General features: G+C 44.9%; 1 protein-coding gene across 3 annotated transcripts in view; it reads left to right on the forward strand.

The window, feature by feature from the left end:
- Mipep (mitochondrial intermediate peptidase) overlaps positions 1 to 17,497 on the forward strand; it is a 176,035-nt gene that overhangs the window by 138,728 nt on the left and 19,810 nt on the right. For 2 of the 3 annotated variants that reach the window (XM_008824997.3, XM_029559584.1), the window contains 2 exons: positions 5,853 to 5,974; positions 10,414 to 10,487. In XM_008824997.3, the coding sequence (XP_008823219.1) occupies positions 5,853 to 5,974; positions 10,414 to 10,487 (196 nt within the window). The remainder of the gene's footprint in view (positions 1 to 5,852; positions 5,975 to 10,413; positions 10,488 to 17,497) is intronic. The other variant, XM_029559583.1, reaches the window with a different exon arrangement.

A 17,497-nucleotide genomic window follows, 5' to 3' on the forward strand; every position in this document is an offset into this window, starting at 1 on the left:
GGATATGTTATTTTGGTTTTTCATGTTATTATTTTTTCTCTGTGATTTTGACATGTGAATTTCTTTTGTAGTTTCTGACTCTTGTGTGATACTTGGGCCTTCAAGTTTAGTTCTGCCTCTTTTTTTGAACTTTATGTGTCTTTGTGGTTTACTTTTTGGTATGAAGAGCTGGTTCGTGTAAGCTTCTGGTTCTCTCTTTTGATTTTTTATTGTCGTGGCCAGATTGATTTTGTGTTCAGGAGTTCCGCGGTGGCCCAATTCCAATGTGGGTCAGAAGTTTTCAGAATTTCTCCTTAGGTCTAGAATCTTCTAAGAATGATTTTGGCCTCAGGAACTTGGAAGTTGGACTAGTGAGACCCTGGCTGTGGCCGCTCCATGCAGGCATGCAAAGGCAGATGGGGAGGGAAGAAGCCCCAAGATTTCCCAGGGAGTGGATTGAGTAGCTGGGTTTTACTGGATGCAAAGGATCAGGGAGAGTAAAGGTAGGCCTCGGAGCCCCAAAAAGAGGCTGTCAGCCCCAGAAAGAGGCTGGCAGGTGTTGCAGGACCAGGGAAGTAGAGGGAGGTGAGGGCGGGGCCAGGACCAGAAGCGGTGCTCCTGGGGCCCAAGAAAGGCACTGAGTTGGTCTGGGTGAGAAGGGTCAGGAAGCAGTATTGGTTCCCCAGGTGTCTGGGGCCCCAAGAGTAGGAATGGCGCAGGGCCCAAACTAGGAGTATAGAACAGCGGGTTGCTGGGGGGATGGAAGGGTGAATGTGGGTTAGGGAGTCCTGGTGCGGAGAGCTGCGCTATAGACTTACCCCAAGAGGCCTGAGGATAGTCTGTTTTTTAATTTTTAATACAGTTTATTCATTTGTGTGTGTTTGTGTGTGTGTGTGTATGCATTCATGTGCCATGGAATACATATACAGATTAGAGAAGAACTTTCAGGAGTTGGTTCTCTTCACCATGTGGGTTCCAGGATCAAACTTGGGTCATTAGGCTTGGCAGCAAGCTCCTTTCCCACTGAGCCATCTTGCCAGCCCCAATTTCTTCTTCTTTTTTCTTTTTTTTTTTTTTTTTTTGAATTTTTTTTTCTTTTTTTTTTTTTTTTTGAGACAGGATTTTACTTTGTCTCACATTCCAGATCAGCTGGGCTAGTAAGAGCTTGTCTCAATAAAACAAAAGCAAGCAAACAAGTCTTACATATAACAAATAATGTATCAACTATTTTCAAGAGGCTATTAATAGCCCAAGATCTAAATTTGCTTTTAGCACCATAGCATCCTCTTGTCTGTAGGAATTTAACAATCCCAGGCTCCTCACCTGGGTCAGAAGTCCATTCCCTCACAACACTGAATGTCACAGTGAAAGAGGCCCATGGTGCTGGCCATCCATTAGTCTACCCCTCTAGCCTAAAGGTACCGTTAAATTCCGGTCCTGCCTGTACAGGACCCAGCATGTGCCATGTCCAGAAGGAAATTCCAATTCAGAATGACACACACCAAAGACATAATGAGTGTCCTGCTGTTTTCACGCAGTGATAAGTCTTTTTAGGTAAACACATTCATGCACATATTGCTGGGAATGAAGAAATGATGCATGTTGTGTTTAGTTGTGAACTTAAGAGAAGTTATTAGTTCCATCATTCAACATTTAGCACATCATTAACGAGTGCTAGCTGCAAAAGTCCCTGGTCCCAGTTCGAAAGGGAAAGTGGTAAGCAGCCACAGTGTACCCCTTCTGTTCCTAGAAAGCTGTAGACTAAGGATCCTGGGGACCTCAGCTTTGAGTTCCACACAATCCTCTATTCTGACTCTGTGTTTCTTCTCACAGATGGGATCCTGGCTGTCTAAGCCAGGACAGGTGTTGATAGCAGTCTTAGGCCAGTGTGAAGATTCACAAGTCTGCATGATTAGCCATAACAAAGGGCGTTGCAAAGGTGTTTGTGGTTTTGAAAACCTTGAAGGGACAGCAAGAACTTTTGTCCTTGACAAATGCCTCTTAGGAAGAAAAAACAACAACAACAACTTGGATTTAAAGAAAGTGATATTAATTCTAGAGCTTTATGTGAAATAATGTCTTTCATTTTTTCAGATGAAAGAGTGAAATAGAAACAAGGACTTAATATTAGGTTGAATTAGCAGGAAAGCAGCAGTTGTGTTCAATCAGCAGTGGAATTACAGGTCTTAGCTATGAGCTTACAGCCCTCTGTGAAGTATCAGGTGGGTATAATTTCTTTAGTGTGTCTTGAGATAAGGGAAGGGTGTAGTAGCAAACTCAAACCTGTAATTAGAGAGAGAGAGCAGATACCCACATCCAGTAACAGTGATCACTTCACGGTGCAGCCCCTGTGCCATGCACAGTTCCTGATACCTTTTCTATGGTTCTTAAAAGTCTGGCTTTTATTACTCTCTCTGTGTGGGGACTAACCCATGAATCGTTGAAACTAAGGAACCTAGACGTTTCTCAGCTCGTCAGGCTGGTGTAAAGTAGGTCTGCTCTCAAGATGAAACAAAACCGTACTTGGCTTGAATCTAAACACAGTGCGGCTGCTCTGCTCTGCTGCCAAACTAGCTCTGGCAGGTCACCAGGAAGAAAGTTTCAAAGACAAGAGACAAAGCCCCTTGACCCTCTATGCTGCTATTTCTGTGAGACTGGCTTCAGCTCCGATGCCGGCTGGTGTCCTGGTGAAGTGTCACACTAAGTGTGGTCACTGCCAGACTATCATCACATCCAGATTGCTGTCTGTGAGGAAAGCCCCAGGGCCCTGGGAGTAGATTATGGTTCCAGCAGAACGTAAAAACATGCATGACCCTCCTTTTAAATAAGACAGATGATACAGGACTCCGAATTCCAGAGGCCCAGCCTTTTGGCTGAGAATATAGTCAAAATTAGTTATACTCAAATTTGACCATAAATGGTCCTGGGCCACTTGCTTGCTTTTAAAAACCATATGTGGGGCATGGGAAGATGTCTCAGTGACTAACGTACTTGTCACATAAGCATGAGGACTCAAGTTTGAATCCCTGGCACCCACAATTTTAAAAAGCTAGGTGTGGTGGTATGCATCTGTTACCCCAGCACTTGGGAGATAGAGACAGGAGGATCCTTGGGATTTATTAGCTCGCCAGCCTAGCCTACTTGGTAAGCTCTAGGCCAGTGAGAGACCCCCGTCTCAAAAAGTAAGGTGGTGAGCATCTGAGAAAGATGCCTGATGTTGACTTCTGGACTTCACGTACACACACACACACACACACACACACACACACACACACACACACACACACACACACACACACACACACTTGTATTCAAACAAGGCCAAAAATCAGCCTGCCCCATCTACCTCCCTGCCGCAAGGAGTCTTTTTGGTAGGAAGCTGTAGGGCTGTTTTTCTCAGGCTCAACAACTCCCAGTAATGCCATGGCCTCCTGGAAGCCTCACTTCCAGGATCCTCTGGTACCCTCACTTAATGGTTGTATTACGTGCTGTTGCAGGGTTAGCGCCTATACCCAAGGGAAGAAGCATCTTGTGTAGGTAGAGGGCTGGCCTGGTCACTGACAGAGACCCAGGATGACATCAAGTACACCTGTGTAGTCTCAGTAGCCACAAGGCATCAGAGCCCTTGTTCCTAACCAGTTGGGCCCTTAACTGCTGGGTGCTGCCCTCTTGGATGGCTCTACATGGCATGCTACCAGGGAGACAGTGGACAAGGCCCTCTCAGGGTGCAGCCCATGTGGTTTCTACTTTATTTCTAGTTGTGTCTTTTGCAAAAAGAAGTGAGTGGACATTGAGGATTTGTGTATCGCTGTCATGGTGGCTCCATGTCCCAAGCTGGATGGAGCACTCAGGGTTCCTCCGAGGCAGTGTCGTGTGCAGTCCAGGCAGAGCAGTTACCACAGGAGTTGGGTACAGTGCAACTACCACATGGCCTTAGCTTTAAAGTCACTGTGTGTTAGCATGGGGCCTACCATACCTCTGTGATGAAAGAACTACCCTCTCACTTGTCGGTTTCCTTACATACTAACTAGAATTTGCTTCTCTTGTCCATAGAGAACTATAGAGTTATAAGAATTATAGCTACTTAAACTTGATTTTCCAGGGAGTTAGTAAGACTTTTTAGAGAGTAATTATTGTTTAAGGGAAAAAATTTATTCAAGGTCAAATAAGGGACATATTTGAGTTTCTTCTTCTTGAAAGTGTGTGCGTACCTCTCTAGTTTGTCAAGCTGCAGTGAGGATTATTCTTTATATTTCTAGAATTTGCTAGAGAATGTGTGAGGATTCTTCTTAAGTTTCTAGGCTCTGTTGTTTTCCACAGTGCTGGCAGGAAAAGAAGTCTCCATGGAAGAAGACCGTTCTTTCATGGAGACCCACATGCCTTTCCTAAGATAACTTATTCCTCAGCAGGAGCGATGCCCTCTTTGGGAAGTTCCTCTTTAGATGCCCACAACTGGGCATCCCACATAGGTCTGCTCCTCTGCTGACGCTCCTGCTGCCCTCACTGTGTTGTCTTCCCTTTCTTTCTGCTGTACAAATGAATCTCAGAGTGATGAACCACTTAACAGAGTAATCAGGGCCTAGAGAAGACAGGTGCCCCCAGGGTTTCCTCACTGTTCTGAGGGGCCGCACTTGGCTCATGGTTACCTTTCATTCTTAGCACACGTTTTTTCTAGGAATAATGCATTCCCAGGTTCTCTCTATGCAGTTAAGATTTCTCTGTTCTGGGCTGGAGAGATGGCTCAGCAATTGAGAGCACTGACTGCTCTTGCAGAAGACCCGGGTTCGATTCCCAGCACCCACATGGTGGCTATGAACCGTCCTTAACTCCAGTTCCAGGGGAATCTGAAGCCTTCTTCTGACCTCTGCCAGCATTGCATGACACGGGTGCACTCACATACATGGCAGGCAATATACTCATACACATAAAATTAAAAAAAAAAAAAGAAAGATTTCTCAGTTCTACCCCCCCTTTCCTACTTCTCGATGCCTCTGACTTTGGCATAAAATAACATGCTATGTTGTAAAGGAATAGGATAAAAATATGGGAACTTTTAGCTTTAGAAAAACCACCCATCTGAAACAAGATTGCATAGCAAACAGTGGCTATAGAGTCAAACTTTGTGTATTAACTGACTAATTAAGAATAAATAAACTCATGACATTGACTTCCTTCTAGGTCATCATAGACAATATAATTAGCCTAAGTAATTAAACTCATTTTGTGGGAGAAGTTAGCCATATATTTAGAGTAAAACATATTTTTAGGTGCTGGAGAGATAGCTCAGCAGTTAAGAGCACTGGCTGCTCTTTCAGAGTACCGGGTTTGAGTCCCAGCACCTACATGGTGGCTAACAACTCTCCTATGTGTGAAGGTTGTATTTATCTGATGCAAGGTTGTCTTCAACTATATTTTTACCTGCTTGGGCTATAATAAGTCCCCAACTGGGTGGTTTTTAAACAACAGAAATGCATTGTGTCACCATTCTGGAGGCTGAAGTCCAAGGTCAAAGTTTCACTTGTTTTCTTTTGAGGTCTCATACTGCAAAAGGTGTCCGCTCTCTTCTCATGACTTTCCTCTGTGCGCCTGTCTCTGGGGTCTTTGTCCACATTTCCTCCTTTTTCTGAAGACACTTTGTTTTCACTCTGTCACCTCTTTAAAGGGCTTTTCTCCAAATTCAGCCACATTCTTAGGTGCTGCCATAGGGTTTCAGCATATGAAGACACAGTCGAGGGGAACACAAGTGAGCTCTTTAAAGTATGACATTAATATTGTGGTTGATGTGAAGTTCAAGCATTTACAGTTCCATATGAGCTACACCGGGTCCTGTGCATGCTGTTGTCAGCATCTGTGCTGGATTTCTGTTTTGGCAGGCCTGGCAGCTGAGGTTCAGCCACCTTGTGGGGTACGGTGCCAAATACTATTCCTACCTGATGTCCAGGGCTGTAGCATCTATGGTTTGGAAGGACTGCTTCCTACAGGACCCTTTGAACAGGTAACAAGGGTGGGATGGGGCAGTTCATAGACGATCCTCTCCTTCATCCATGGAACTCCTCCACTGCATCCCCCACATGTCAGGGGCTCAGAACCCCGTGACCCTCACCCCGTGTCAGCAGCTCAGAACCCCGTGACCCTCACCCTAAGTTAGCGGCTCAGAACCCCATGACCCTCACCCTGTGTCAGCGGCTCAAACACCGTGACCCTCACCCCGTGTCAGCAGCCCAGAGCCCTGTGACCCTCACCCCCTGTCAGCATCTCAGAACTCTGTGACTTTCAGCCAGTGTCAGCAGCTCAGAATCCTGTGACCTTCATCCCGTGTCAGCGGCTCAGAGCCTTGTGACCCTCATCCCATGTCAGCGGCTCAGAGCCCTGTGACCCTCATCCCGTGTCAGCGGCTCAGAGCCCTGTGACCCTCATCCCGTGTCAGCAGCTCAGAGCCCTGTGACCCTCATCCCGTGCAGCGGCTCAGAGCCCTGTGACCCTCATCCTGTGTCAGCGGCTCAGAGCCCTGTGATCCTTATCCCGTGTCAGTGCCTCAGAATCCTGTGACCCTCACAGGGAGTGGGAGCATTGTGAGCAGTGTTTTCTTTGTCTCCCTCCAGGGAGCCCTTCTGCCTTCTGACGTGACCTTGAACTTCTGCCTTACTCCCCAGCTCTGGGCTCTGGACTTGCCTGGTGATGAAGCAGGGCTTCCTGTGTGAGGGTCCCTTGCATCTCACAAAGTGGCTCTGCGTTGCCACTGCTTTCCATGCAGCCCCACAGCCAGCTCTCTTGTCCCCAGCACTTTGGGTGACTTTCGCAGGCATCCTTGTGTTGGGCCAGGTGTCTGGAATGAGATACCCATGAACACCCTCTACCCTCTTCCCTGTCCAACCCAGGATTTGCTTCTCTTACCCTCCTAGAGCTACAGCAGTGGGGAACCTGCCATTAACACCCTGTATTTTTTTTGTTTTTTTGTTTTTTTCTGAAAATTGACCTTCCTGCCTTTGAACTCTTTCTCCCAGTAACTTCCCCATGTGGAAAAATGGGCAGTCTGGAGAAGGGGGGGCTGCCCTCCTGTTTACCTCAACTCATTGCCTTCCTGGTGTCATTCAGTGCTTCCTGATGAATGCAGATGGCTGTGAACTCCTCCCCACGTGGTTCTGTGCCATCTGGTCTGAGAAGGGGGTCCATGCCTCCCTCATCAAGATGATCAGTGGTTTAGACAGCAGCTTTGACAGTTTTGCTATAACTGTTCATGCAGTGAATGGACCACTTTTACAAACCCATGTCATTGGATTAGCAGTGAATGTGGCCCCTGTAGTGACTCAGTGGGAACAGGTGACTGCAGCTAGGAATACACCATGCCCACCCCTTCCCAGAACATAGCCAGAACTGGCCCTGGAGACAAGAGAGGAAAGGGCATTCAGGGTCTGGGGCTGGCAGTCCTGTCTTCCCAGCCGCTTGGCCAGGCTAGCGCAGATGGAGAGGTGCAGGGCATCTTAATGTTGAAACCCCACCTGACTTCTTCCTTGTGTCCTTACAGGACCCTGTAACAACAGGAACTGAGAAGAAGTCAGGTTCTGGCCTCAAGATGCCTTAGAAGCCACTTCCTTTGAAAAGCAAACCAGTAATTATAGTCTGATGTCATAGTTCCTTAAAGCACTTTGTCTCCTCACCGCCCAAATGAGACATCTTCAACACTTCTCAGTCAGTTCCAAGAGATGGCTGCTATCTTTGCATCTGTACTGCGGTTCTCTCTCTCTCTCTCTCTCTCTCTCTCTCTCTCTCTCTCTCTCTTTCCTATGTACAGAAGAAATGTGATTTCTCTGCTCCCTGGTGGCTCTCTTGTGCTGTAGAGGCCACATGCAGCCTTCTAGCAGCTAGGCAGAACCCACCTTCTTAAGAGTACACTGAGGCTCACAGAGGGTGAGTGATGGGTGGCAGACCAACTAAGATGATCCTGTGGGTCCCCACTTTCTTGTCCCTGCCTGCTCCCTGCACACCCCTCAGCCTTTCCTACAGTTTCTCAGATTCAGATTTTCTCAGAAGTTAATGATCACATTTAGTTCTAAAATCTTTTCAACTTTGATTTGATGTCATAAAATGTTTTCATGTTTTACAGCTTGGTACCCATATGTTATTTTGTCTTTTGCCCTCTGCAGACTGCAGACATTTGGTCTGCTTTTCAGATTTTTTTATTTCCAAAGGTTCTACAGCCAAATTTGACTGCAGTAAATCAGTTTTAGAGATGGCAGCTCCTTACTTGAGATTTCTATAAAATGGGCAAAACATCATCTTGTTTGAAGGAACTATACTTTACTAGAAAACCACATGCTATTAAAAACATAACTCCAAATATTTATATCTTGGTTATATGTGCATTCTTGCCTAGACATGTAGTTGCCACACTTTTTATGATCATGTAAAAGTTAGCTAGTAAAAGTGCTCTCTGGGCTAGGAAATTCCTAACCTCTGTCAAAGAGTCCTTTTTTCTTTTTCTTCTTGTGTTTGGATTTTTGAGACAAGGCTGCACTGTGTAGCCCAGGCTGCCCTGGACTCACTACTCTCCTTCCTTAGCCTCCTGAGTGCTCAGGCTCAGAGGTCTGCAGTAAAGTTCATCTGACCAAGAGCTAGAGTGTGGGACTCCATTGGGGCACAGGACTTGCAGAGTAGAGGCATGCCAGAAAGAGGCCCAAAGGAGGGTTTTGATTTAGGGGAAGGGGTGCTATCTCCCATGGCCAGGAGAAGGGACCCTGACTCCCCAGGCCAGGAGTAGGGCAGAGCCGCTCCACATTCTACTCTGAGAAAGCCCTGACTCTGTGAGTTTCCTTAGCTCTCACTTTAAGATTACTGACATGGTCACCGTTTGATGCCAGCATGCTTTTAGTACTGTAATGCTATCAAATAATCCAATTACGGACTGTAATCCCAGTGCAGGAGAGGTGTAAACAGATGCATCCCTAGAGCTCATTGGCCAACCAGTCTAGCTGAATCAGTGAGCTCTAGATTCAATGGGAGACCATATCTCAAAAAGTAAGATGGAGAATGACTGAGCAAAACACCCAATTTCAAGTTCTGGCCTACACACATGCACATGCTGATCTACAGGTGTATGTGGATATACGCACATGGGTGTGCATTCATACCCATACAAAAGTCCAGTTAGAAACAGAATTGCCTATTATACAAAAAGATATTCTAGAACCAGCGGAATGAAAATAATATCTTTATAACTCAGGGTTAGATGTGTTTCTTAGTGGTACAACACTTGCCTCGCATGCACAAGGCCCTGGGTTTATCAGCACCACAAGAAACAATTGTCTAATCTCATTACATTATGTAGTCAGTTATATTAAAAGAATTATATTTTGCATAAAATATAAAAATAATATTAAATATCTGTTTTGAGGTGCTGCTAATATGGAGAATTTCTGTCTATAAAATGTCTGCAGAACAGGACATGGTGGGTCACACCTATAATCCCTGCACTTATGAGGCTCAGGCAGGAGGCTCATGAGTATGAAGTCAGCCTGGGTTTCACAGGGAGACACTGTCTCAAAAGTCTCCAAAGCCTGTCTTAGCATAGACAGTGTTCTCCAGGGCCCTATGGGTGCACCTACTAATGAAGAATACAGAGGAGGAGAGCAAGCTTTGTTTCCTCCCTTGTCACCAGCATGCACAGGGTCCAGCCCTCAAGCCTGTGAGCCATTGCCTGAGCCAAAATGCAGGACTGCACCTTCCTTTTCTGAAAGTAAAGACTAGCCTAAGTCATCTCACCCTTCCCTTTAGAATAACCCTAAAAATGACACTGAATAGGATACCATCTTTTCTAACACAGAAATGAAGTTATCCTTTCTATTGAGAAAGGCTGCTTGCTAACAAAATAGAAAGCTGAAAACACAGTTCGCCTCATGTTAAGAAAATCACACTTGGGCTGGAGAGATGGCTCAGCGGTTAAGAGCACTGACTGCTCTTGCAGAGGACCTGGGTTCGATTCCCAGCACCCACATGGCGACTACGAACCATCTTTAACTCCAGTACCAGGGGAATCCAAAGCCCTGAAATCACACTTGGGGGGCTGGAGAGATGGCTCAGTGGTTAAAAACACTGGCTGTTCTTTGCAGAAGACCTGGCACCCACATGGCAGCTAACAACTGTCCATAACTCCATTTCCAGGGGATCTGACAGCCTCTTCTGTCCTCCACGGGCATTGAATGACACGGGTGCACTTACCTACATGCAGGCAATTCACATATAAAATAAAAATAATATTTTTTAAAAAAAGAAATCACACATGGTTTTATTGTAGAATCATTGAAAAACCAGACATAAAAAATATCTGTCTCAAACTGGCAGCTTCTGCATGACTTCTTTTGAGGCACACAAGACATGCGGTTGGAACCGAGAATACCATGTGAGCAGGTGTGGGTAACAGAATCTCTTTCTCCTTAGAGCCGCCGGGGAGCGCTACCGCAGAGAGATGTTGGCCCATGGTGGGGGCAAGGAGCCCATGCTCATGGTTCAAGGTAAAGCACCGCCCATTCTGCTGCCTCTACTGGGACTCGGGGTTTGTTTCTAAGGTTTTATGGGCTACATGATATGGTGTCAGCTTTCAGAATGTTAGTAATACTATAGTAGGAAATGGTACTTTTGTCATAAATTCCCAGAAAATTTGCCTTTGGCTTTTAGTAGGGCACAGAGGTTTTGTTTTGTTTTGTTTTGTTATTGTTTTAGTTTAAGAATTCATGCATTTATTTATTCTTTTTTTTCTTCTGAGAAATTTTAAGGCTTAAGATTAGAAATTTGATCTGTTGAAAAATTAGAACCTAGGAGCTGGAGAGTTGGCTCAGCGGTTAAGAGCACTGGCTGCTCTTGCAGAGGACCCAGGTTTGATTCCCAGCATCCACATAAGGGCTAACAACTGTCTGTAACTACAGTTCCAGGGGAATCCAACACTCTCTTCTAACTCATCAGACATTGCACAACATGGGTACTTTTACACACATGCAGACAATACGTATCCTCATACACATTAAAATAAAAATAATAAAATATTTTTTAAAAATAAAAAAATTAGAACCTAATTAAATTGTTTTGCAGTATCACAATGCTTGTTTTCCTTTATACAAATATTGTATTGAAAATTTCATTGTAAGTGGAAATGACCATCATGCAATTTCATGGAATGTCCTCACAAATATTTATAGAAAGATGTGACTATTACTAGATATTCTCAATATATCAACAGATATTTTATAACTAAACCTTTTGACTGTCTCCATCTAGGAAATGACTCCCAATGTTGGGAAAGTATTGTTTTCATTATAATAATTAAGTGGATCATGGTGGTAACTGGTCTGATGTGTCTGCTTGCCTATTTCTGTTGATCTAAGGCCAGATCCTTGCCTCCAATCCTTCAAGCATTCTTCAGATGTATAATGATGGTGATTGTGTGCCAGACCTGATTATAAGCACCAGAGGTGGAGCAATGAAAGATGCTCAGACAAACCTTGCTCTTGAGGAGTCTGCATTCATTTGATGAGCTTTTCTGGGTCGGATGGCTGAAGTGCTCATCCATGCTCCCTCTGCTTGTCGCCCAGTGACCCCTCAGAATTATGCAGTATGCGTCAGCTGAGAATAGAGAAGCTGTGCCAGTTCCTTTCTCAAGGAGGTCATTTCTGTTGGATGTGACATTTGTGCTGACATTGGCCTTGTTGAAGCCAGGTTATAGATACTGTTTACATGTGAATTTTAATTTCCACATTTTTCCCTCACAGGAGAAAACTTCAGTCTATGTTTTTCTTTTGGCTGGTGTAATTTTCCCTCTGCTTCTGACTGTGGAGCATCCACCATGCTATAAATTCTCTTTAACTTAATATTTTCTACACTCAAATTCACATATTCATGAGAGAAAAGCAAGTCCATAGATTAGGCCAGAGGTGCTTTTACACTAATGTTTTCCTTAATGGGGGAATCTGCAGAGAGGTCATGATGCCTGTTGTTACTCAAGAGTTAGATTCATAAGGCAGGACCTAAGTGTTTTCTCATCATCTTGTCTGCCACCAGCCTGCACCAAAGCCGGAGGGTAAGAGGTGATAGCACTGAGCCTTAATTTTGGGGCATCCCTAGATGTGACTAATGAAATTGCTGAGATTTGTGATAGAAAAGCATATTTCATCTAGTTGTCTATACTTTCCCATTAAAATATAACTTTTCTGTGGCTGGAGAGATGATCAGTTAAGAACACTGGCTGCTCTTTCAAAGTACCCAGGTTTGATTCCCAGCACCCACATGGCATCTAACAACCATCCATAACTCCAGTTCCATGGGATCCAATGCCCTCTTCTGACCTCTGTGGGTCCTGAAGGACATGCATTCACTTATACACATGCAGGCAATACGTGCACTCATATACATAATATAAAAATAAATATTTTTTAAAATGTAACTTTTCTTGGGTACTTTATATATTCAACTGCTGCTAAATAAATATTAGGAATTAGGTACCAGAAGACAGATAGCATACCTGTTTGCAAACTTTTTACCTCTGACCAAACCTCAGCCCTGCTGGCCTGAAGAAGGCAAAAGAAGGCATGGATTTCAAGTGCACCCCACTCCATCTCTCAGGGGCCTCAGGCCTCCCCTGTGTGTCCTCGGAGTCTGAGTCGTGCACCTTTGGAGAAGTCAGAGACAGCATTTGATTTCTGAGCAATAAACACTGGTCTTAAAAAGCAGGTTTGCTTTAGTTGCTTAACTTTTCCACAGTGAGCCATTGCGTGGCAACTCTGCTCAGTTCTTCCACTTTGGAACCCTGCTACCATTTTCTGTTCCTCTCGATGGGCAAGTCTCCGTAGCCATGACATCACCCAGAAATGCCCACCTTTTCTCACTCATTTGCCCCATGCTCATCAGTGAAAGGCCACTGCTACACAGTGACATGTCTGCTCAGAACCCCCAGCTGCAAAGTGTCAGCTCCCCCATTTCTTTTCCTAACTCTTCACCCAGGGGTCCTCTCAGGAAACAGCACTCTCCCTCCCATTAATAATGGTGAAAACAGTGTTCCCTTTCACAGAGAAGAAAAGTGACAGAATAGAATTGGGGTTTTCATTCCCAGTTCTGCCAGTTTCTTGTCCAAGGCAGTCTCCTTAGCTGAGGAAAGCCTAATCTGACTTAAAACCCTTCTCTTCTCCTATTTTTGCTCCATCTCTGAAGGGGGTATACACACACATGGCAATGAAAAGCCAGAGTTGCAGTCAGGCCTTGTGGATTTTTAAATGTATTCTAATAGCTACAAAGAACTGTGTCATACGCTCAGCATTTGGAGTTGTGGCCCCGACAGCGTGCAGTGCCTGGCTAAATCCCCTTCCATTTATCTAGATTCTGGGTGAGGCTCAGCCCTCTCTGTTCAGTGTGACTGAAGGTTTTGGCTGCGTCTCCTCTACCCCACCACATTTCTGGGCTTACATTAAGTATTATATTTCTGAGTAACAAGAGACCTTAAAACTTTTGCCTGAAATAAACCATGATGATATGGCATTTTCATTCATTTTGCCATTTTATAAAATCCATACTGGAATGTTTTTTCTTAAGTTGTGCTGTGGTGAGCAGGAACAAAGGTTCAGTTTCCATTACCATTATTTTAGACCGTGTATAGTTTCTAGAAAGATAAATACATCCTGAGCTGATGAGCAGAGCAGACATTCTGTCCATTCAGAGCTGATGTGTCTCACTTGCCCAGGTAGAAGAGTATTCATGGGATCTGGGGAGAGAAAACTGTTGGAGCAGTTTATGAGTAGCAGGACCCCTCAAGCAGGCTAGCACCCCTTCCTAGCAAGGTACTTTGTCCTTCCGTGCTATTTTTTATGTAGCTCTTGGGCAGGTGACCCATGTTGAGTTTGGGGCTTTTAGGTTTTACTTCTCAGTGGCCAGAAGAAAACTGTCAGAGCAGTTGCCACATACCTAGGGTTTTCTGCTGTGTTACCTCCTTTAGTTCCCTATAACACATGGATCCCTGGTTTTTATAAATGATGAAATATAGCCACCCTTCCACTGCTGCCTCACTCGCTAGAATTCTGATCCAAGATTGATCCGTGGACCATGAGTAGCATGTAAGGGATACAAACCTCTAGGTCTTTTGGCTCCCTACTGTCCCCAAGTCATTGTCTTGTCTGGTTTTTTTGTTGTTGTTGTTGCTTGTTGTTTTTTTTCTGTTTTGCCACCCAGCCATTCCCATGACTGGTCAGAGTCTCACCTGGCACCTCAATCAATAGTGAACTCCGATTTTCTTCCTCCCGCTTTCTTTGAGCTCTTTGGACTTCTGTGGCAAAACTGCCCACTCTACCACTTGTGACCCTGGTGAAAGATTCTCCCCACAGCCCTGGCCCCTACAACTCCTCTGCTTTCCCCATAGTCCCTTCTACAAAACAAAGCAAAGCAAAACAAAAAACAGGCTTAGCTTTATTTTTGTGTCTCTCTGGCCAAGAGCAGTTTGCTAGTAGAGATAGGAAGTTATAACTGACAATGTTCTAAAAGGACTAAAGATCAGATAAGAGGAAAAATGAGAGATAAATGAATCAATTCTCAGGAAACTGAAACTCCTTTCCCAAGTGACTCACAGAACCAAGGTCTAGAAGCCCACAAGGCCTTCCTTTAAGCTTATTAAAATCAATCACTACATTTCTGCAGATCTTTACAGTGGCAAAAATGCATTCACTTTGCCATAATTATCCTGGATCATCTCTTCTAGCTTATTAAATATCATTTGTGCTCACAAAAACCAGAGAATTATGGTTTATACTCCACGCCCCCCCCCCCAAGATTAAAGCAAGCAGTCAATACGATATTTACTCCTTTCTTTAAAACCCTTCTTGGGGGCTGGAGAGATGGCTCAGCAGTTAAGAACACTGTTCTTGCAGAAGACCCAGGTTCGAATCTCAGCACCCACATGACAGCTAACAACTATCCATAACTCCACTTCCAGGGGATCTGACAGACTGTTCTGACCTCCGCAGGCATTGCACGACATGGGTGCACTTACCTACATGCAAGCAATACACACATACACATAAAATAAAAATAATAAACAAAATATTTTCAAACCCTTCTTGGACCCAGTTGCATGAAAGACTCCCAGCAACCAGACACTGGGTTCACAGCATCTTTCCTGATATAGAACCAGCGCTCTTGAGGAAATGGCCAATTCTAGGCCGGAGCAGAGAAGACTTCTGAGATGAGCTAGGAGCATTTCTCAGTGCCAGATAAGGAGAATGTGCCCAGACACAAACTGAAGGTAAACCAGTGTGTCAGGCCATGGGCACCTGCTGACAGAGCTCCTAGTGGCCACAGCAGGAATCTGCAACCAGATCAGTAGCACAGTGCTGGGGTCCAACCTAGAGCATCGAATATAAATCCACGTGTCCACAGACACAGATGCTGGAATGAGTGAGTGGCAGAACAGAGTCCTTGTGGAGAGGAATTCTAGATCACGTGGATAGCTTCTCTTTCAAGAACTAGCATACACCCCTCCCCCAGAATCAGTCTGTAGTGTGAGCCCCTTCACCTCTCACAGAAACAGTGTGGAAGAAGGGAAAGAAGAGCCTTGCAGAGGAAATTTCTGGCATGTACCACCTTACCAGATGGTGAGGAATGGCAACTGGTGACAAGTCGTCAGGGCACTGTGTCCCTCATGTGCTGTGATGAGAGCTTTACTCCAAGATGATCTTCCTCTCCCGAATCCTAGTCTGTCTGTGAGTAGATCAGATGAACCAAATTGAGAGCATTCTACCTTGTGCCTGAGCAGCACTCTGCAAAACTGTTGTGGTTACATAAAGCAAGAGTTGTCTGTGAGGAGCCAGAGGAGACATGAAGACGGAGTAATGTGCTGTCCTGGGTGGGACCTGACACAGAACAAGGCCCTAGATAGAAACTGAGGTGATGAAAGGCACACATTTCCAGTCGCACTCTGCAGTGGCTTGTTAATTGTAACAAATTTGCTGTCCCAGCATCAGATAATAACAGGAAGGGAAAGTAGCTAACCCTGGACCATACGGGAACTCTGTACGGTCACAGTGTTTAGTGAATGTTGTTGTCTTGCTCATAATCAGACCAAGGCTGTGATTTGGGTCCACATTTCTCTGCTTTCCAGCAGCCATTCCCAGCCATGGCCAGGGGGTTGAGGGTGGGTGGGGCAGAGGCAGGTAGGTGTGATTGGAGCAGCAAAATGAAGCCGGACACACGCACACACACACCACACACACACACACACACACACACACACACACTCACCCCAAGTTGTGACACCAGGTTGTGCGGGGCATGGCAACTGCTGTGGAATCTTGGGGTATTTAAGGATAATGAGAAACCACTGACAGTGTTCTATGGAACAATGATTTCTTAAGGTATCCCCCTGGCTGCCAACGACAGATACTTGAGCAGAGGGCAGCCTTAAAGGTTAAGTTGAGTAAACCCAGAATGTTGCCAGACCCCAGGCAAAAGGTGAAGGTGGCCAGGACTAGGAAAGTGAGTCAGGAGGAAAGAAATAGACTGAAAAATACTCATGACATGGACTCAGCAGGCCCTGGGATTTGGCATGGGAGTGAGGGAATGAGATGTCAAGGGTGATTTCCAAGCTCCAGGTTTTGGCCACTGAAGAGAAGATCTTGTTGTTATGGTGACTGAGAACCACAGGAGACAGTGGCCAGCAGAATGTGATATGCTAAAAAGAAAATAGAAGCACAGAAGCAAGCCAGGCCTGCTGCTCTGTGATTCAGTCCTGGGGAGAACCCAACCAAGAGGATTCAACCCCTGCGCTCCTGGAGGACTCAGATGAAACTGGCCTAGGAATAGTGCTGGCAGCAAATAGCTGCTTAGGCAGCTCCAGTGGACAAGATAGCATATTTATTCAAATTGGTGCAAAATGTTTAGTCTGCTTTGAAAGTTTGATATCTTGCCAGCACATCTTAGGTGTTGAGCATTGATTGAGGATTTTTGTGTTTTTTTTTGATAATACAGTTACCGGCCTAGCAGGCCAAATGTGCTTACCTCAAAGCTTTGCTACTGGTGGTGTTTGTGCAAGACAAATAGGCCAGTAGTCAAGGAGCCATAAGTCCTGTCTGTCAGCAGAAGTACAGCTGATGTTTAAAGGAGGAAAGCTAAATAAATAGTCTTCAATACCAGCCTCATTGATTTTTCCCTGTTGTCAAACTGTGTACACAGTTACTTAGAAAAGCCATTTTACATTGTTTTATAGTGCTGAAAATTAGTGGTTATTACTTCCAGCTCTAAAAACAGGGAGTTAACTTTAATCATATAGCCTGATTAATCCCCAGAATATTGGCACTACATGGCAGGAATCTGGCATGCCCAGTGGATGCGTGCTGCCTGTGGATGGTTGCTCCCAAGCTTATTTTTAAATGTCTGTTTGCTTTTTGAGTTTTTTTTTTTTCAATCGAATGGAATTTTCAAGGACGAGATAAGCATTAACATATGACAAGTTCTGCCTGTCTTAACCAATATCTATGTCCCCTGGGCATGGAGG

The sequence above is a fragment of the Nannospalax galili genome, unplaced genomic scaffold (genome assembly GCF_000622305.1).
Source record: "Nannospalax galili isolate Female #2095 unplaced genomic scaffold, S.galili_v1.0 scaffold488, whole genome shotgun sequence".
In the NCBI taxonomy this organism is placed as follows: Eukaryota; Metazoa; Chordata; class Mammalia; order Rodentia; family Spalacidae; genus Nannospalax; species Nannospalax galili.